Below are 21,825 nucleotides of genomic sequence, written 5' to 3'. Positions count from 1 at the left end.
GGCACTTGCTGGTGAGGCACCGTCGTATCTTAAAGAGCTTGTAACACCTTATTGCCCTACAAGGAGCTGCGCTCCATAGATGCTGGTTACTTGTTGTTCCTGTGGTTTTAAAAAGTAGGCTGGGGGCCAGAGCCTTCAGTCATCAAGCTCCTCTTTTGTGGAACCAGGTTCCACTTTCAGTCCGGGGGGCAGATTCGGTCAGCTCTTTTAAAGTAAAACTTAAAACGTTCCTCTGTGATTGTGCCTATAGTTAGGGCTGGCTCAGGTGAGCCCGGACCAGCCCTTAGTTAAGCTGCTATAGGCTTAGACTGCCGGGGGACTTCTTAGGACACACCGAGCTCCTCTCTCACGCTCTCGTTCTACCATAATCCACGTTTTATTAATGAACATGACTAATTCAGCTTCTTTCCGGGAGTTCTTTTGTGCTTTCTCCCCTACTAACGTTCTCACTAGGGTTTCTTCCCTTTTCTCCCCATGAAGGCTTTTCATTTTTCGGGGGGTTGTTCCGGTGCCGATACTGGGTTTTGGGACAGAGGATGTCGCATGTTTACAGACTGTAAAGCCCTCTGAGGCTAATTTGTAACTTGGTTATGAATTTAATTACATTTAGAGCATTTGGTCTGATCTAGAGACTAGACCCCTCTCCCCGGTTCCTCATTGCTTCAGGAAATGTGGAACAATGAAGAGGGCTTAGCGGACCTCTGAGTGCTTCAGGGACCTTCGATCCCACTTTGCTGAGGTAAACTTTGGGCCCCTCAGACCCGCAGAAGTGACTAGCAGCCAGTATTTTCCTTGGTGTGTGTTTTGTATAAACACTGTTAATGATTGAACAAGCATAGAAGCTCTTCCAGAACCCTCTACGCTTCCGCTGCTCACCTCAGGTGAGCGAAGCTCTGCTTCCGGGATATTCTCAAGCCGTGAACGTTGTTGTTCAGTGAGATAATGAAGCCTAATCCATCGGTGCCTCTGGCTGACTGACCCTTACCATGACAACACTTCTACATCTTGCCGCCGGTGACTCGGCGAACCGGATTCACCATCAAGTCCTTGGCATCAGAGTCAGCCTGAGATCTTTGAGAGGTCCAGAAGCTCTAATATTAAACAACATCCACTTAAACACAGACGGTGGCAGGACTATAGTCTGAGAGGTACTGGCTCTCAGTGCTGCATTTTCTATCCAAGAAATCCTACTTGAAGGAATAATTTGTGTCAGGAGCTTATCCCACATCAGAGCGGACTAAAATGTTGTTCAAGGTTCAATTCTAGGGCCTCTCCTCTTCGACATCTGGATGCTTCCACTCGTTCAAATTATTGAAAAAAACAATATTATCATAATTATGCAGACGACATACAGATCTACATTGCTATATCATCAGGGTACTATAATCCCATACAAGGCTTGGGTAAATGCATTGAACAAATAAGCAAACTGGATGAAATTTCTTCAATTAAACAAAGATAAAACAGCAGTAATTGTTTTTAAGGCCAAGGAGGAATGATTAAAAGTCATCTTCAATCACTGATGTTAAAAACCACCAAGAAAAGCAGACGTTTAGGTGTAGATATGGATTTAGACCTCAATCCGAACAGTAATATAGACAACTACAAAATGAAAGTGCCCTTCCAAATTACTGACACCTTTTAATAAAAATCACCAAAAATGAGCAAAGTCTGTATTCCTCCACATAGAATCTCTCCAAAGTCCAATGTCGATGCCATTTGTTTGTGTAGATTTTGAGGTGTGCTTTGGATGATTGTCCTGCTGGAAGGTCCAACCCCACGGCCCATTTTAAGCTTCAAGTATTCAATGGAGTCCATATATATATATATATCTATATATAGATATATATATATATCTAGATATGTATCGAGTATATCATGTGCTCATGTGTTCGGTGGCTCCGCCCCCATCAGCGAGTCACTGGGAGGTAGATGTGTAAATAGAGCAGAAGGTTTTTCTTGTCATGTTTGTGCTGGTAGTGTTCCTGCAGCCGTTGTTAGCTGCTCCGTTAGCCTCCTGCTGAAGGTCAGAGGTCACTGTGACAGCGTGGGGGCCTCGGGCTGGAGGTTGATCAGTAACTCGTAAAACAAGCGGCCGGTTTAAAGTCTGCTCTCGTAAATCTGCTCACGGGTTGAGTTTGGACTTTAGCCGCTCAGGCCTTTGAGCCGTGAGTTACATAAAGTCTGAGCGCAGTAAACACGGCGCTCAATGACCCTTTTATTTGTGCTGTAAGCCGGGGGCGCCTGCAGGAGCCGGTGAAGGAGGCAGGGGATTGGCTCTGAGCTCTTTAATAGAAATACTACGGATGCTGTGAATAATGTTTTCATTAGAAAGCTACACACGATGATACGGAATGTTCAGCGGCTTCTGCTCCAAACTAATGTTTCAGGAAGTATTTCTTTCTTTCAGGTGCTAACAGGCTCCATAAAGGTTTGGTTTGAGGCCAAAGGTGAAAGTTCACAGAGAGTTTAGATCACTAACCAGTTGGTTGGTTGGTTGATGATGAGATCACTGTGGCCTCTTTCTGTTGGCTCATCAGGAGGATGATGACGATGATGATGATTATGACTTGTTTTACTGTGACACTGCAGCTAGTCTACTTCCTGTTAGCAACCTCCTGCCTCTTCATTCATAATAATAACAATACACAACGTTATTGTTCAAATACAATGTAGTTAAATAAAGATATGAGTACTTTCAACATATTTTAACCACTAGTGTTTTTTATTTTTTATTTATTCTATTATCTTGACTTGAAATGAAAAAGGCTCATAGACTCATCAGAGATTTATTATGATTTTTATCAAACTAACAGGACAATATCAAATCTCTCTTCAGGACTATTTTCAGCTGCGGATGAATCCACATTTAATGAGTAGTTAGAAAAAGGTTAAATTGCAGTTGAATGAATGTTATCGAATCTTACCTCTCTTTCAGTTGTGTTTGTAGTATTTTATTAGAGGTTCTGTTGGTCTTTAAAATGTGACTCAAGTTCATTAAACACAGATATAAGATGTTAACTGCCGGAGTCAGAGACGATTCAAAGTATTACATCACAAAACATTCATCCTTAGTGGACCCAGAACCACTCAAACCAAAGCCCAGACGTCCCCGGGCCGAACCACAGCTCCTCCTCAGTATACATCGGACATAAATACAGGGAGGCGCTTTAAATAGACGCAGACTCTCTGACTGGAGACACAGTGTTGATGCAGCGTGTTTCCAAGAAAGAGGAATGCTGAGTCAGCAGACGCTCAAGCTGCTGTTACACTTATTTGGAGCATTGCTGGTTGGCTGTGTTGGCTTTGAGCGGGTCGGACATTTTGGAGACAGATGTTAATGAGACCAATCAAATCTGACCTGGAGCCTGTCCTTCTAGTGTCTCTCTGTCCCCTGTTTATAGTTCTTCCTTTCTAGTTGTCAGTCTCCCCATCCCGCTCTGCAGAGGGACCTCTGCAAAGCTGTCCTTCTGTCCATCCTCCTGCCTGTCCGTCCTATTGTCTCACTGTCCTCAGCATCTCTCGGGACTGGCAAGAACAGGAGAACTACACAATAGGACCTTGACGGTATCGTCAGCAGCAACTCACCACACCTGTGAAGAACAGACTGGAAACAAAGACATGGGGGAGGAGACACACTGATAGAGCAGCCGGACGTGACACCCCGTCTTCTTATACTCCATGTCTCCGTCATCCTGTCCATCCCTCGGTTGGTCTCTGTGCCTCATGTTAATCTGCTGACTGAGAAACATGGAAACATCTGCATGCTTTCACTTCTGGTTTTCACCATCTGTCACAGTTACAGTACAATGCATTCTGGGACTTTGATGGACATTTGCCAGTCAGCAAATACTCTGTCAGTTATTGTCGAGTTCCTCGGTGTACATCTGGACCACAGTGATGTTCCACAATCATGTTCCAAAATGATGTTCCACAATAGTGTTCGACAATGATGTTCCACAGTGACGTTCCACAGTGACGTTCCACAACGATGTTCCACAATGATGTTCCACAATGATGTTCCACAATGATGTTCCACAGTGACGTTCCACAATAATGTTCCAAAATGATGTTCCAAAATGATGTTCCACAGTGACGTTCCACGACGATGTTCCACAATGATGTTCCACAATGACGTTCCAAGACGATGTTCCACAATGATGTTCCACAGTGACGTTCCACAACGATGTTCCACAATTATGTTCCACAGTGACGTTCCACAACGATGTTCCACAATGATGTTTAACACTGATGTTCCGCAGTGATGTTTCATATTGATATTCCACAGAGACATTCCAAATTGAGTTCCAAAATGACGTTCCACAGTGACATTCCACCTTGATGTTCCGCAATGATGTTTTGGTGTCTTACTGCGATCTGGTACTTCTGTCTTACGAACCGTCTTCACTGTAATAAATGAACATTTATTTAAAACAAACGAGCCAGAGGGCGAAACTTCATTATGATGATGTTTTTACCATCTGTCCCTCATACATTTCACGTCTCTCTGGTGTCTTTTCATCACTCCCACCTTATGAACACAGTCTGTTAGCATCGACATCTGTTTTTGCTGATAACACACACAGACTCAGCGACACACAAACACACGCACTCACACATTCCTATGATTGTTGGTACCCACTCTGATAACTTTGTCATATTAAAACACACTACATTATATTTCCACTTAAATACACATAGGCTGCACACGTATGCAAACACACAGCTCTCATACTGACACACGTATCATGTATGAGACACACAAAGTGAGATAAGAACACACAGTGTTGTCTTTCTTATGAATGTGTAAATGTTAAGTAAATATGAGACAGAAAAGTGTCTGACTGAAGCGTTGATGGATGGCAACCACTTGAAAGCTTTTGAATCTTCTTATGGGACAAACCTTTCTTGACTTGAAACTCAACGTGAGTTTGCCTTAACTTGGGAATATTATTTTAAGACTCACTAATTCAGGACATCAGTTCATCATGTGTGAGTAGAAAAGGAAATTTGTTGTGTGTCAACATCTTCATGACAAAAGACAAGAAAAGGAAACCTGTTTGTCACATAATAGGCCTCCACTCAACTTGAACTGAAATAATGTTTGATGTTTTGTTTTGGCCAAAATCACAACTGAATAAAAAAATCTTCACAAGAGAAGCGGTGGCAGTCAAAAAAAGACAAAAGAGGAGGCATGAGTACAGTCCAGACACAACCATGACCCATGGAAGCCTGCAAGGTAAAAATGCAGAAATCTAGGCGGTGGTCCAATGCAAACTATGTACCTGATTTAGCTCTAACCATAAACCTGAACCAGCCCTGACTATAAGCCTGAGCCAGCCCTAGCCATAAACCTGAACCAGCCCTGACTATAAACCTGAACCAGCCCTGACTATAAGCCTGAGCCAGCCCTAGCCATAAACCTGAACCAGCCCTGACTATAAACCTGAGCCAGCCCTGACTATAAGCCTGAGCCTGCCCTGACTATAAGCCTGAACCAGCCCTGACTATAAACCTGAACCAGCCCTGACTATAAGCCTGAGCCTGCCCTGACTATAAGCCTGAGCCTGCCCTGACTATAAACCTGAACCAGCCCTGACTATAAGCCTGAGCCTGCCCTGACTATAAGCCTGAGCCTGCCCTGACTATAAGCCTGAGCCTGCCCTAGCCATAAACCTGAGCCAGCCCTGACTATAAAACTGGGTCAGCCCGAGCTATAAACCTGATCCTGCCCTGACTATAAAACATATAAGAAGGCTCTCCGTAATGCAAGAGCATCTTATTACTCATCATTAATAGAGAAAAATAAAAACAACTCCAGGTTTCTCTTCAGCACTGTAGCCAGACTGACAGAGAGTCACAGCTCTGTCGAGCCGTGTTCCTGTCATATAGTCTCATGTATTATACATTGTTCATTCTGTACACATGGCATCCATTGTAGTCTGTCCATCAGGAGACGGATCCTCCTCTGACGTTCTCTCTAAGGTTTCTTCCCTTTTTTCCCTCTTGGAAGGGTTTCTTCATTGTTGGGGGAGTTTTTCCTGTGCCGATGGGTTTCGGGACAGAGGATGTCGTATGTGTACAGACAGTAAAGCCCTCTGAGGCAAATTTGTAATTTGCGATTTTGGGCTCTACAAAATAAAATGAATTGAATTGACTATAAACCTGAGACAGCCCTGACTACAAACCTGGGTCAGCCCTAATTAAACGTCTTAACTAGCGGAGAGCATTATTAGAGTATCCCTGAATAAGGGGTGAAAGTATCTTAGAGGTAACCAATGTTCCAACAAATTCCTCTGCATAACTTTAAGACAGGACATGTGTAATTTCTGAACTGCTACTTAGGTCCTTGAAATGTGTTTTATCTAAAGGTTAAAGGACACATCCTGATCCAAGGTAACGCAGAGGTTTTTTAAGGTGCTGCTGGGTACAGAGCGATGCCATCCAGAGAAATGTCAGCACTACTGAATGTTGGTAGAATAACTTCTGTTGTGCTCGGGTTTGATATCAGGAAGTTTCCTTACACAGACACACACACAGACAAATAGAGACTCGGATAATAGGTTCGGATCTCCATCATAGTTTCTGTGGTTCACAGAGAGTTTAAAGGCCTCCCTCCCATCCAGCCCCCATTGCCCCTCCTCTTCCTCATGCAATCTTAGCTGTTTTTCTTCCAGCTCTCCATCAGCCTCCATCACTCATCCATCACTACTTTCAACATATTTTGAGTGTGTGTTTGGGGAGTCGACATAAACTCTTCTGACTAGTATCAGCCCACATGTACTGCTATACACAGACATACACATCACACACATCGACACATTACACACCCACAAACAAATACACAAAAAACAAAAAAGATCAAATGTGTTTTTCAGTTAAAAATTAGTATTTTTACTTTTTTATACTTTTAGAATATTTATTTTACTTCAATAAGTACAACCCATTATCTGTACACATGCATATCAGCACAGGAATACATTGTTATTCATATTTAGATGATATTGTATATTAATATTTCCACTTGTGTGGTTGAGAATATGAATGTTTGGCTTAAGGAGATCGTTGTTCTGTAGTGTAACTATTACATCTAATATAGGTATTATATCTATTATACACATATATTACATCATTATACACATTAATTATATCCATTGAACACATATTACATCTATTATAGATACGTATTCTTCATACTCTTCCATATGTATGGAAACTAGTACTCTATTTGGGGTTTTAAAGTTTTTGTTCCTCAGAATCAAAATGATTCTGTCAGTATTTGTGCAGATCCTCATGAGGAGCATGGGTGTTTTGTTGATGCGTTGCCGTGGGAGCTGGAGGCCGAGGGAGGAACGGTGTCAGCGTACAGGCTAACGGGCTAACGGGTTTCCGATCGTCGTCTTTATGGAGCCTGAGAGACGTAACGAGGTGACGTCACACGCGTCACATGTTCCATAAATCACGACTCATATCTTCTGCTCGGAGAGGACAGGAATGCTGAGTGTGTTTGGTGGCAGGGCTCCCAGATACACAAGCACACATCCATGCTGGGCTCTGATTGGCTGAGCATGAATACGTCCCGCCCACAATGGAGAGGAGTCGTCTCCCTCTGCTGACTTGGTGTTGTAGGCTCCAAACTCTCAGAGCTCCATGTTTACACACACACACACACACACACACACACACACACACACACACACAGACTGCACATGCCATTATCTCCACACACACACACACACACACACGCTGCTCTGAATTCATACACATGTGGTCACATGTCATTTTACGCTCATCCATGTAATTACTCAACACACATTTTTACATGCAGCCACACACACACACGTTATCTACCCACACACACAAAGCCGTGCTGGGCTCCAACTCAAACTGAGTGTGTATTTTTAGGCTGTGAGTCAACACGCAGAACAATAAGTCCGGACCGACCGGTCTGCGGCTCCACGCCGATGACACGCCGCCGCTCACACTGTTGGAATTCTGGGAGATTACCAGAGGGTGGGGGGCGTTTTACAGTGTGCTCCAAATGATAGGCTGTCTGAGGCCAACGCACGGGACCGCGGCTCTACCGGAGGCCCCTGTGGGCCCGATGGGGGGCAGCAGCTAAAGATGAAGTCCTGGGGGCCAGAGGGAGACACTGAGCTGGTTCTGATCCAGCGACATATGAAAGCTTTAGTCTGTTATCCTGCGCGGTAACAATTGTCCTGTTGACTCTTAGTTTTTCATGTCCCCTGAATCTGATCGACCGTCAACAATACATATTTATAACATTCTAATTATTATTATTATGAATACCATTACTATTGGTACTATCACTACTATTATTATTAGCATTATTCTTTTGCCGTTATTGTAATTACTATTCTTCATTGTCAGGGTTGTGCTTTCATGCTGTTATTATCATTTATTAGTAATCTCATTTTTGTCAATAATGTCATTATTATTAGTATTATTGCTGTATTATCATGATTATTATAATAATGTGTGTGTGTGTGTGTGTGTGTGTGCGTGTGTGTGTGTGTGTGTGTGTGTGTGTGTGTGTGTGTGTGTGTGTGTGTGTGTGTGTGTGAGGAACGTAAACGGTAAAAGGGTTTTTACCCCCCTGTCGTTTGGCCCCGCCCACCTCAGACACAAGCAGGTAATACTGGGAGATGACACACACACACACACACACACACACACACCTCCAGTCCTTATCATTGAGAGTTATGTGAGGAATGTGTGTGTGTGTGTGTGTGTGGAGTTAACACTGATGGACCAACTCCCCTCATTACCTGTCTGGCTGTAATCCTCACTGATCCTCACTGAGGCCTCCATCCCTCTGAAGATCAGGAGCAGGAGGAGCCTCCAGGCGCTTCGGTTGATGAGGAGCAACATCTATGAAGAGAAACCAATTAGAAAAACCCAACATCGCGAGTCAGGTCCATGCGCACGTGTAACAGTCACAGGAGCCATTTGCTCGCTCGCAAAACTCGAGAAGATTTTGTCTGCGCGCTAGTTGTTTTGGACAGTGAGGGGGCGGAGCCAGTCACCGTGGGAACCCCTTCATCTCATTGGTTATAAACCCCGTCTTTGAATTGGCTGGAGTTGTGCATCCATAGAACCATAGAAGCACATTCTGCACTAAAGAAAAGGGATAGAAAGTGGAAATGATGAGATGAAACGCTGTCAAACATCTCTGTGTGACCGTAGATGACAACCAGCCACACGTAATGTCTGCATCATGACCACATTAAGACCATCATCCGGCTCGCCGACCGCTCCCTATTGGTAACAGGAAGTGAGTCTGTGAGTATCTCACCAACTGTCAACACGGATCGATTTTGGGTGATTGAATGATTGATTTACGCACGCAGGGACCTGATTTGCGCTTTCGGATTTTGACATTGATTTGCCTTCATAAACATCATGCAGGAGATGCTGCCTAATCCAGCAGGCGCCAGGGGCCCGTCAGGGGCCCGTCAAGGCGCCGGCCTGCTCCTGGTACTGCAGCTGCGTCTCTTCGTACGACGCGCTGGTTTCACTTCCTGGTTGTAAAGTCCTGCGTGTGTTGCAGAGCGATTCACCTCCAGAACAACAGGTGGAGTCACGTGTTTTGTTGAAGACGACCTGGAGAGTCACGTCTTTGTGTGTGGAAGTCGCTGGTTGCTTTATTTATTGATCATAGACTTTATTGCCCCGTGTATCCACACTGCTGCTTTTCATCACGGACACATTTGTCCCGTATTTTCCTCCACGACTTTGTCCCCCTCGTTTGTGGAGATCTCCCTCCATGAATCAGAGGCCGTCCGGCGTCCTCATAGTCCGCCAATGACGGCTTGTACAAGCGCTCATATTTACAAGCTCTTCAATCTGATCCGTTCTCTCGTAAACGTTCTTCCTTTTAATAACGGCCGTATTGTGCTGTGAAAACGGAGACGTGAGACTCTAAAGGACGTAGTCAGAGACCAATCACAGCCTGCTGCTGCAGGAGACGAGGGAAAGTGCATTGACGTCAGTTTTTTATGCTCAAAGTCTTTGTCAAACTGAAGCATATTTTATTGGACTAAAATGACTCGTTACTCATGTTGTGGATTAATGTTGTATATTCATTAAATATTCTTGCTGTGTATTATTGTCATAGATTATGTCTATTCATGTTGAATATTCATCTTATATATTCTTTTACAGTCATTTACACTTTTCTTAAAACCCACCCAAGTCTGGTGAAGATGGAGTTATATTTTTGAAAAGGGTAAATTCAAAAAAATGCGTAAAAACATCTATTTTGAACAGGAGGATGAAGTTTAATATGTTTTAATATGATCATATTTAATATTATAGTATATATAGAAAAAAGCTTCAGTTCTCCACACCGAGCCGCTGGCGAAGCTGCTGTTGTCGCGTTGCCTAGCGATGGCCGTCCGCCTGTCTGAGGCCGCAATCCGTCGTAATGTGTGATAATCCCGAGTAATGAGGAGGCAATCAACCCCATCCAGACACAGGGCGGGGCCTAATCCCCCAGCTACTCACCTGTCCCCAATTAGAGCGTCTGCACACACACACACACAGGCACACACACACACACACACAGGCACACACAGGCACACACACACACACAGGCACACACACACAAACTCGTTGATCTTTTTCAATCATCACCGCTGAGTCGTGGCGTTCTGGTTTCATATTTCTTCACAGGAAGTGACATCACAGTTATGGACATCTGTCGTCCCTCTGGCCATTGGACAATGTGTCGGCTCTGTCCTTTGTGTCCTCTTTGACTTACGTGTCCTCTGTCCTCACACATATTCTGCAGGAGTCGGGTTCAATTCCAGATGGTAACACACGGAGCAGCTGGAGGTGAAAAATAAGTTCTCCAAACGTTCATCATAAATCCGTCAGTGAAGCTAACCGGTGCTTTTGAGAGGACGACTGGTCTCTCGTCCATCAGAAGCAGCCCCCCCCCCACAGGGACGTAGTGGGGATGAGGCCCCCCTGGGCTTCGGGGCCGCATTGGACCACCGGCCGAGTCCTGCTGAGCCGTATATTCAGACAATGTTCCCAGCGAGGGGGGGTTGTTCAGTGTGTGTGTCTGGGGGGGGCGAGGGGGGGTCCAGGCATTCTGTGGTCAGTGCCAGTGGGTCACCAGAACCCGCCCCAAACATCTCTAACAATAATACACCGTGTTGGTGTGTTTGTACATTCCTGGTGTGAGTTTTATTTCTCCTGCTCGGTCTTCGGGGGAGGTGGGCACAGAATGCTGTGGTTGGGTTGGCTATGTGTGTCGGGGGGGGGGGGGGGGGGTATGGCAAATATCAGACTCTCCATCAAAACTTCGGACCAGCGTGAAGACAACTTCTGTTTGGTTTTCTACTTCTTTTTACCCCCCGTCCCCCCCTCTTCCTTCTCCCTTCTTGTTTTTCTTAAGAAGCCTCTTTGCCAAGAGCTGAAACAATAGCAAAGCTTTCCAAAGCCTCCCGGCTTTAAACAATGCCATCCATCACAGCGAGAACAGCAAACACTCACACACACCGTGCAAATGCTCCTCACGCTGAGGATCAACATGAGGATGAGGATGAGGATGAGGATGAAGATGAAGATGAGGATGTGGATGAGGATGAGGATGAAGATGAGGATGTGGATGAGGATGTGGATGTGGATGTGGATGAGGATGAAGATGTGGATGTGGATGAAGATGTGGATGTGGATGTGGATGAGGATGTGGATGAGGATGAAGATGTGGATGAGGATGTGGATGAGGATGTGGATGAGGATGAAGATGTGGATGAGGATGAGGATGAAGATGTGGATGTGGATGAGGATGTGGATGAGGATGAAGATGTGGATGTGGATGAGGATGTGGATGAGGATGAAGATGTGGATGAGGATGTGGATGTGGATGAGGATGTGGATGAGGATGAAGATGTGGATGTGGATGTGGATGAGGATGTGGATGAGGATGAAGATGTGGATGTGGATGAGGATGTGGATGAGGATGAAGATGTGGATGTGGATGAGGATGTGGATGTGGATGAGGATGAGCATGAGGCTCAGAGAGGACAGTACCTGCTTAGTCTTTAGACGACATACCACATAAACTGTAAGTCATGAATATAAACCCTGTGACCAGGAATCAACTGCTCAATTTCACCTAAAAACTTGAACTGTGTGTCTGTTAATATTGTGTGTTGACTGTTCATTTAAAGTTTATCAATACATAAACATTCATTGTTATGTAGAAGATATTCGATTATATTTATAGAGCCGGATGAAACCAGCTGTCTAAACTTGACCTGAAGCTTCTAAACATGAAACTCAAACCAACCGAAGTAATTCTACTATAAATCAGTTACGTGATTCAATTCAATTCATTTTATTTTGTACAGCCCAAAATCGCAAATTACAAATTGTTTAATCCAACCCTTTGCCTCAGAGGCCTTTACAGTCTGTAATACGACATCGTCTGTCCTGAAACCCGCCATCAGCACAGGAAACACTCCAAGAAACCGTCAGAGGAGCATCCGTGTCCCGGGATGGACAGGAGAAGGTTCATACATAGTTAGGGCTACGATAGAGGGACAAACAGAGGGACAGAGGGACAGACAGACAGAGGGACAGACAGACAGAGGGACAGACAGAGGGACAGACACAATGCAGAAAGTAATTAGTTGGAATTCTGATTCCAAAAGATCATCACAGAAGATAAAATGTTCTTTACGTATTTACGTTACGGAAGCGAATCTTCTTCTTTGAGTGAACTGCTTACTCACGACGCCTCTACCGCAGTGAGCGGTCAGCCCCATTGCATGCTGGGAGGAGATGGAGTCAAAGTCAGGCTTCCTCATTTTCTGGAGAAATGTTGCCGGTCAAATGACTTCCGGTTGAGCAAAGAAGCCCTGAGGTGTGTTAGTGAGGCCGTGTGTGATGTCAGCACGTCGGGACCTTTTCAACCAACAGTTTGGTGTTGAGTCTTCGTAAGATGTGTCGGGCTAGAAGGACACCGAGAACACAAAGCAACGTGGTCCTGAGTCTCCTGAGAAGATACAGTGACTCCAGGAGGCTTTTATTTTGAGGGTGCAGGTCGGGGAAACTTGGGGATTTTTATTGAAATAAAGGTGTTTTTTACTTGACTTTAACCTGCAGAGAATATTTCTCCGTAGATCTCCATTAAAACACATCCAAGTGTTTTCTTTCAGAGTGATACAAAGCTCACAAACAAACGGCTGTACACCTACATGTGAATGAGCTCATTTTTAATTCAGACATCAGGACTTTGGCGTCTCAGAGTCGACTCCAGATAGTTATCGGCAGAAACTGAGAACCAGTGAACAGAACGGAAACCTGGCAGGAACAGAACACGCCGCCTGACCCTGAAAGCATCGCGAGGCGTTCAGAGTAACACAAAGATGCTATCAGAGTCCAGCTGTTCTGGTCTCTCTGCAGCAGAACAAATGATCCCTGCAGCCAGGAGGTGATTAACGTGATTCAAATACTGAACCTTTATTCACCCACGCAGCCGCAGAACGCATCCATTTTATCAATACATTTATATTTCAAAAAAAGACTGAAGCTGAAACCGACTGGGAGCATTTCTTTGACCAACGGTTCTCAATATGGCCGACGTAGAAGCGTTTTATTGAAAATACTGTAATCAGTAAGGAGCAGAAACCGAGACGTGTTGCTGGAGTCTAGCGGGAACACCAGGAGTCACAGGACACGTTGGTTATTGCATGAAGCATAAAGGCGAGACAAGTGTTTTGAAATATTTCACATTCCTCTTTGAGGGAGAAGATGCAGATGTGGAGATCAATTCCATAGAACCTCATTCAGAGAATCCAAGCAGCTGTAAACAGGACGCAGGTCCAAGTGGTTTGTATCAACATCACACTTCGATTGTCATGATTTTTATGGATAAGAATGATGCGGAAGAGCAGAAAACGCTGGCTGGGGGGGTCTTAAAGAGAAAGGGGCTGAAACAAAGTGAATTTATAGCGATTGAGAACTGTGGGATCAGAGGTCTAAGATCTGACAATTCACATGTTGAGTATTACTATATGCTGGCCCTGTGAGAAAACGGGTGTTAATAAAAAAGTATTATTTATTAGTACATAGATATGGTAGTTGGGATTTCCTCTTGTTTACAGCTGTGTTTCTTGAAAACATGTTCGAAGGAATTGTTTCATTCCTCTTCTGTGAGATAACCAGAATCTAGGAGTTTAGTCGGGAGGAGGCGGTACAGGAACACAGCCTGAAGAAGTCCCTGAGGAGTCACATGGCAAGTTCTTCTCCCAGCCAGGGTACTGCAAAGGTAAAGGATGGTGCTCATGTTCAGAGTCTGCAGACATGTTAGCAGCTTTGTCACGCTACATGCTAACGTCACATGTAAGATGACCGACCAAGAGGCGGAGACGCATCCTGCTTTTACAAAACCAGACACGATGCTAATAATGCTAATAATTATTATAACCCCTGCGTCCGTCCATGTGACATTTAAGAGTGACTCTATTCTATCGGAGAGCAAACAGTAAAAGCTGTGGCCGCCTTTCAGAGTAAAGTGCTGCTCAGTCAGCTCTGTGTGTTCCGAGTCGGTGAAAAGAGCCGGTTAATGTTTAAACGAGGGACAAACAGAGAAGATTGACACACTCCCCACTCAACACGTCAATGAAGCGAAGCACTTTGACTCTGCACACCGGACACGTTCGACTGCTTCGGGAGGAATAATGGAGCAGGTTTACAGCAGTAGACATTATGTTCACATACTCGCCATCAGGATTCTTCATCCGGCCGATTGATTGATGAAGAGTCTCAAACTGTATGAATCACACTAGAATATCCTCGTCCTCTCTGACAAATATCTCACCTTGCTATCTAGGATCTTTTATGGTTACAACCTTGCATGTTATCTGGATTAATTGAGGATTTTGCAGGTTAACAGAAACTCCAGCTGCTTCATATACAACTAAGGATCTGCATTTGCGTTACTTTACATTCTCCATAAACAGACATAGTCATAGGGGGAACATTTGTGTTCTGGTTTCTGTTAATCCAATTAACCTATTATACAATCAACCAATTAATCTATCAACCAATCCACCAATCAACTAAGCAACCAACATACCTACCCACCTGGCAACCAATTAATCTATCAACCAAACTACCAATTAACTAAGCAACCAACATACCTACCCACCTGGCAACCAATTAATCTATCAACCAAACTACCAATTAACTAAGCAACCAACATACCTACCCACCTGGCAACCAATTAATCTATCAACCAATCCACCAATTAACTAAGCAACCAACATACCTACCCACCTGGCAACCAATTAATCTATCAACCAATCAACTAAGCAACCAACATACCTACCCACCTGGCAACCAACCAATATATCAACCAACCAACCAATAAACCTTAACCAATCAACTAAGCAACCAACATATCTACCCACCTGGCAACCAACAAATCTATCAACCAACGAATAAACCATTCAACCAAACTATCAACATAACAACCAATCAACTAACCAACCAACGACAATCTACATAACAAACCAACCGACCTATGAACCAATTAACCATTCAACCAACTAAACTATCACCCTATCAACCACTCAACCACCAACCTATCAATCCACGGCCCAAACAATCAACCATCCAACTAGTCAATCAACAAACATATCAACCAATCCACCCTTTAATTAACCAATCAATAGACCACTCAACGTATGAGGGTTCAGAGGTTCTGTTGACTTCAGAATACAGTACTGTTTTACGTGGGACACATGAGACGTGAGACATGCAACAACAAGAACAACAACAAGATACGTCACGTGACGTCGCTCTGCGCAGGAGGAAGCCTTTAGCGTGTGAACCTTAGATTGTGTGAGAAGATCTTTAACGTTGGAGTCAGTCCAGATTGTTCTGGGCTCAGAAACAGACCTCTGGACACAACGAGGACATAAAACAGGAGGATAATGTCTTCCATCCAGAACAAGTCTACAGCCAAGACACACATACAACAGGTCGTCCAAGAAACTAATGAAAGACCTGTGTGTCTTCCACAAAAAACAACAGGAGAAACGAGGAGCCTCATGCTTCACAACAAGAGACACACTAAGAGAGACACAAGCGACACACAGAGAGACACATGAGGCCACAGACACTAAGAAGTCCTGAACTTCGATTTTCTGTCTGTATTGATTTGTTGAGTCTTGTCAGAAAATAAGAGTTGATTTGACCCAAAACTTTTTAATTTGAATATTTTATTTTGATAAATATAAATGGTTTACATGTCATATCTGTCTATATATGTATAGTATATTATACATGTTACATCGTGTATTTTATTCTACTGTACATTCACATATTATTAAATACTAGCTATATATGGATATAAATATATGCTAGCAAATATAAAAGAGAGAAATGTAACTTTAATCTGTTCATTTTTCACTTTTGAATGAGTAAATAAAATCTGTTTATGGATAAAAGCATTAATAATGAGAAGACGTGTTTGTGTGAGCGCCTCCTACTGGCTGAACGCACACACACACAAACGAAACCTAAACAATTCACACTTCAAATGAAAAACCAAGCAGCAAAATGCAATAAAACAAGCTCTTTTATTATAGTAAGTTGTTTGGTATTTTATATACATATCCATATATTTATGCATACAGAGATGTACGATTGAGATGATAACATGGTTTTAATATCTGTTTGTATAAAAAAGCAGTGCCTCCTTAAGGTCAAAGGTCATCTCAGATCAGAAGGCACTGTGTGTGTGTGTGTGTGTGTGTGTGTGTGTGTGTGTGTGTGTGTGTAGCAGAGACATTTTGCATAGAAACCTTTTCACATTGATGTTGTTTACAAAAGATTTAGGACGTTTTCCTGTCTTATGTCCAAACTCACTGTTCGCATGAGCTTATTCTCCGTCTCCATCCTCTGAAAGCCAAACATGACCACTTCCATTCTTTTAAAGGAACATGGATGGATGTCTGGACATGAAGGTTTGAGATGAAGGTCTGGACATGAAGGTTTGAGATGAAGGTCTGGACATGAAGGTTTGAGATGAAGGTCTGGAGATTAAGGCTGGTTGTCAAGAGGACACGACTGCAACTTTTCCAGCTTTGATGGGTTTGTTTTGTCACTTTGGTTTTTATAAATCAATATTTCGTGTCCATGTGTCTTTGTTCTAAGGGAACAAAGGGGAAAGGGCACCTTGTTTCTGAGATGAAGAACCATCATCATCATCACTGTTTCTGACACATATGGACCATTTTAAGTGACGCCCCACGTGATCCCCATACCATGTGACGGAGACAACCTTTAGATAGAGACACAGTTTGTAAGAGGACAGGGTAAAAAAACAAGCGCTCCTCTGAGGAGCTGCAGGGACGAGCTTATTGGCTTTTAAGGAGACATGGAGAGACAAGGAGAAGGACAGATAGAGAGAAAGACGGAGGGACAGCCAGCACAACAGGTCTCGTGCCCATCAGTCTGAGGACAAGAGATCTGGATCAGCCAATGAGACGAAGATGTCTCCGCTCCGTTTGTCCCCGGGACCGCAAAGTTTCTGACATAAAAACTCGAAATGTGTTTTTTGTCTCTTTGTTCAGAAATTCTTTTCGGGTATTTTGGGGACTTGGTGAGTTTCTCGTGTTTGTCTCGTGCAACGACCACCAGCTGCCTCGGTCTCCTCTCACGCACGAGGACACATCCGAGTGTAAATCCAGCAGTGCACCGGTTCAGGCCCAGGTCCCGGTCCCGGGGTCGCGCAGTAGTCCCTCAGCTGGCTTTGAAGGAACCGTCCGGCAGCTGTCGGAAGATTCCCCGTAACGTGTCCAGCTCGCGGGTCAGGTGCTCCACCCTCCGCCTCAGTCTGTCGTTGTCGGAGCTCAGCTCCACCACCTTGTGTTGCGTCTCCATGTTGCGCATCTTAGCCTTGTCCCGGCTCTTGCGCACGGCCACGTTGTTGCGCTCGCGCCTCAGCCGGTACTCCGGGCTGCCCTTGTCCACGTTCTTCTTGGACTTCCCGCACCCCCCCCGGTGCTGCTCCAGCAGCTTCAGGCCGCCCTGCTGCGGGAGGTGCTGCGGGAGGTGCTGCGGGTGGTGCTGCGGGTGCTGGTGGTGCGGACTGGGCACTGGCGTCGGCGGGGGGGTCGGGTGTCCCGGCTGAAGGTGCATGGTGGTCTGGGCGCAGTGCGCGATCTGGTACTGGAGGGGCTGCTGGGAATGCGCGTGCGGGTGGTGGTAAGTGGGGGGCAGCGCCGCGTTCACGTCCTCGTCGTCGCGCGGCTCCTGCTTGATGGCCACGGGCCGGATGCGCGGCGGGTTGTGCTCGTAGAGCGGCTCCAGTTTGGACTCCATGTAGTGGGGCATGTAGGGCTGCGGGGGCCCGCACGGACCCGACTCGTACTCCCCACCCATGGTCCTCAGCTTGTCCTGCCGGGAGCTGTGGTGGAACAGGTCGGCCAGGAAGTCGTCGTTGAAGGCCGACGGGTCGATGTAGGCGCTCAGGTCGATGGAGGTCTCGCTGTCCCCAATGTCCCCGCCCGGGTCGGACGGGTCCCTGTAGCCGTGCTGCAAGCCGCTCATGGGGGGCCGGGGCGCCACCTCGTACAGGTTCGAGAGCTCCATGGAGAATCTAGAGCCGGGCGTGCATGGAGACGCGCTCCGTGGAACCGGCGCTGGGCAAAGTCAAATTGCGCGCGAGGAGGCTCCGAAGTCCGGCGAGAAAAGAACGACTTTTACAAGTGATCCGGGTCCGAGAGGAGCGGCTTCCTGCGGGGTCCTGCTGCTGCGGACGGAGGGCTGTCAGAGCGGCTTTATATAGAGAGCGGGAGGGGCGGACACACACACACACACACACACACACACACGCTCACACACCTCACACACCTCACACGCTCACACACCACACACGCTCACACACCACACACTCACACGCTCACACACACACACACACACACACACACACACACACACACACACACACACACACACACACAGAAACACTCGAACAAAACTAAACTAAAGTCCCACAGAGACCCAGAGGGAGGTTTTGGGTTCTGGATCCATAACCCGGTCCCGTTTGAAATAAAAGTGATGAATATTCGGAATCTCTTTTAACGGGTTATTACGTTTATGAGTTAGAAGTTATGAATCTTCTGCTCCAACACTGATTGATGATTCATGTCAACTAAACATGGTTCTGAATATTTATGGCTGAAACATTCATGAAACCCTCCTGCGTTTCTCTGTGAATTGAGCTGGATCTGTGCAGGGGGGGCTGCGTGCGGGGGGACCGGGGCTGCGTGCGGGGGGACCGGGGCTGCGTGCGGGGGGACCGGGGCTCCGTGCGGGGGGACCGGGGCTGCGTGCGGGGGGACCGGGGCTGCGTGCGGGGGGACCGGGGCTGCGTGAGGGGGGACCGGGGCTCCGTGCGGGGGGACCGGGGCTGCGTGCGGGGGGGGGCTCCGTGAGGGGGGACCGGGGCTCCGTGAGGGGGGACCGGGGCTGCGTGAGGGGGGACCGGGGCTGCGTGCGGGGGGACCGGGGCTGCGTGAGGGGGGGGGCTCCGTGAGGGGGGACCGGGGCTGCGTGAGGGGGGGGGGCTCCGTGAGGGGGGACCGGGGCTGCGTGCGGGGGGGGGCTCCGTGAGGGGGGACCGGGGCTCCGTGCGGGGGGACCGGGGCTCCGTGCGGGGGGACCGGGGCTGCGTGAGGGGGGGGGGCTCCGTGAGGGGGGACCGGGGCTGCGTGAGGGGGGGGGGCTCCGTGAGGGGGGACCGGGGCTGCGTGAGGGGGGGGGGCTCCGTGAGGGGGGACCGGGGCTGCGTGCGGGGGGGGGCTCCGTGAGGGGGGACCGGGGCTGCGTGAGGGGGGGGGGCTCCGTGAGGGGGGACCGGGGCTGCGTGCGGGGGGGGGCTCCGTGAGGGGGGACCGGGGCTGCGTGCGGGGGGGGGCTCCGTGAGGGGGGACCGGGGCTCCGTGCGGGGGGACCGTGCGGGGAAGCGAGGCGAAAGAATTCCCGTCACGTCTGTGAGGGTCCGGAGGAACCGGAGCGCCCTCTGTCGACTGGTAACCGGCAGACTGTCTGTTTGAAACGAAAGTGATATTTCTAACAAACACAACGAGCAGCTTGTCTGCCTCACAAGAACTCAATGAAAGAAAAAGTCTGTTGGATTTACATAAATATAATATGGACCATTTTATTTTCCAATGATCACCCCCAAACAAAAGGGGGGAAGTTCCATTAAAAAAGAACAGAAAAAAATCCTCCCACCCAAAACAACTGGAAGAGGTCGATAGAAGATGTATAGTCTTACAAGCTCGATAGTCATTTTTCTGAACAAATACTGAAGATGAATTTTCAACAAGTTTCTCTAAATGATTATGACTTAAACATGAAGTTTGTTTTTAAGGACTTGGGTCTTCTTAGAGACAAGCTCCATGACCACCTTTTGAGGCACTTCGAAGGTGTCCTTGAGTTCACCAGGGCAGTTCAGGTTCAACGCGTATATAAGGCCGAACAACATGGCAGCAGATAAAGCAACACAGCCTGGCGCTCGAGGACAACTCCAATGTCTTCACTGGCATCTCTTCGTTTGAAGACGTATTTTTCTATAATCCATCAGCACCGGTTCCCCCCAAGGCTGCGTTCTTTCCCCTCTGCTCTTCTCCCTGTGCACCAACAGCTGCACCTCCAGTCACCAGTCCGTCAAGCTCCTGACACCACCCAGGCTGGACTGATCTCTGGTGGGGACGAGTCCGCCTACAGGTGGAGTCTGACCATCTGGTATCGTGGTGCAGCCAGAACAACCTGGAGCTCAACGCTCTAAAGACAGTGGAGATGGTTGTGGATTTCAGGAGGAACAGAGTCCCACCCTCCCCCATCACCCTGTGTGACTCCCCCGTCACTATTGTGGATTCCTTCCGTTTCCTGGGCTCCATCATCACCCAGGACCTCAAGTGGGAGCTGAACATCAGCTCCATCACCAAGAAGCTCAGCAGAGGTTGTTCTTCCTGAGGCAGCTGAAGAAATTCAACCTGCCAAAGACGATGATGGTCCACTTCTACACGGCCATCATGGAGTCCATCCTCTGCTCCTCCATCACCGTCTGGTACGCTGCAGCCACAGCCAAGGACAAGGGCAGGCTGCAGCGTGTCCTCCGCTCTGCAGAGAGGCTGATCGGCTGCAATCTGCCGTCCCTGCAGGACTTGTTCGCTTCCAGGTCTCTGAAGCAGCTAAAAAGATGGTAGCCGACCCCTCTCACCCCGACAAAACCTGTTTGTGTTTGTGTCACTTTCACTTGTCACTTTCTGTTTGCTGGTGCACTTTATTTTTAACTCTAATTTGAACTTTAACTCAATTTTTTAAAAACTTGTATTCCTTTATTTTTAAACTAACCCATAGCCTTATATTTTATTATATTGTATTTGATTACTCTTGCACTATGTTGTTTTGTTGTCCATTGTCCTACTGTCATAAATGTTTCCTGATTCCTAACAAGCAAAATATATGCATTAGATGTCACGGTGTTGATTTGTTTCCTGTTTTATTTTGTAGTTTCCTGCCCCTTGTCTCCCTGGGTAACGTCACTTCCTGCCTTGTCCTGTCGTCCCCTGTGATTGTCTGCCGTGTCTCTGATTGTTTCCACCTGTGTCCAATCACCTGCCCCGTCCCAGTGTGTTTAGGCCCTGTGTGTCTGTTGTCGCGTGGTAGAATGTTTGCAGGTGATGGCTGCGTGTCGTTCCCTCAATGTCTTGTGCGTTCCTGGTCCCCGCCCGTGTTTTTGCCCATGTGGCATTTTTGATTTTGATT

General features: G+C 46.6%; 1 protein-coding gene across 1 annotated transcript; it reads right to left on the bottom strand.

Annotated features, from left to right (window-relative positions):
- Positions 1-16,603: 16,603 nt before the first annotated feature.
- On the bottom strand, positions 16,604-18,922 carry cebpa (CCAAT enhancer binding protein alpha). Its single transcript, XM_040204424.2, has one exon. It carries the CDS (start codon positions 18,637-18,639, stop codon positions 17,788-17,790), a length of 852 nt encoding a protein of 283 aa, XP_040060358.2. The 5' UTR covers positions 18,640-18,922; the 3' UTR covers positions 16,604-17,787.
- Positions 18,923-21,825: the final 2,903 nt, after the last annotated feature.

Source organism: Gasterosteus aculeatus, chromosome 12 (assembly GCF_964276395.1).
Source record: "Gasterosteus aculeatus chromosome 12, fGasAcu3.hap1.1, whole genome shotgun sequence".
Taxonomy (NCBI): domain Eukaryota; kingdom Metazoa; phylum Chordata; class Actinopteri; order Perciformes; family Gasterosteidae; genus Gasterosteus; species Gasterosteus aculeatus.
The sequence above is the reverse complement of the archived record's forward strand: the minus strand, read 5'-3'. Positions and strand labels throughout refer to the sequence as shown.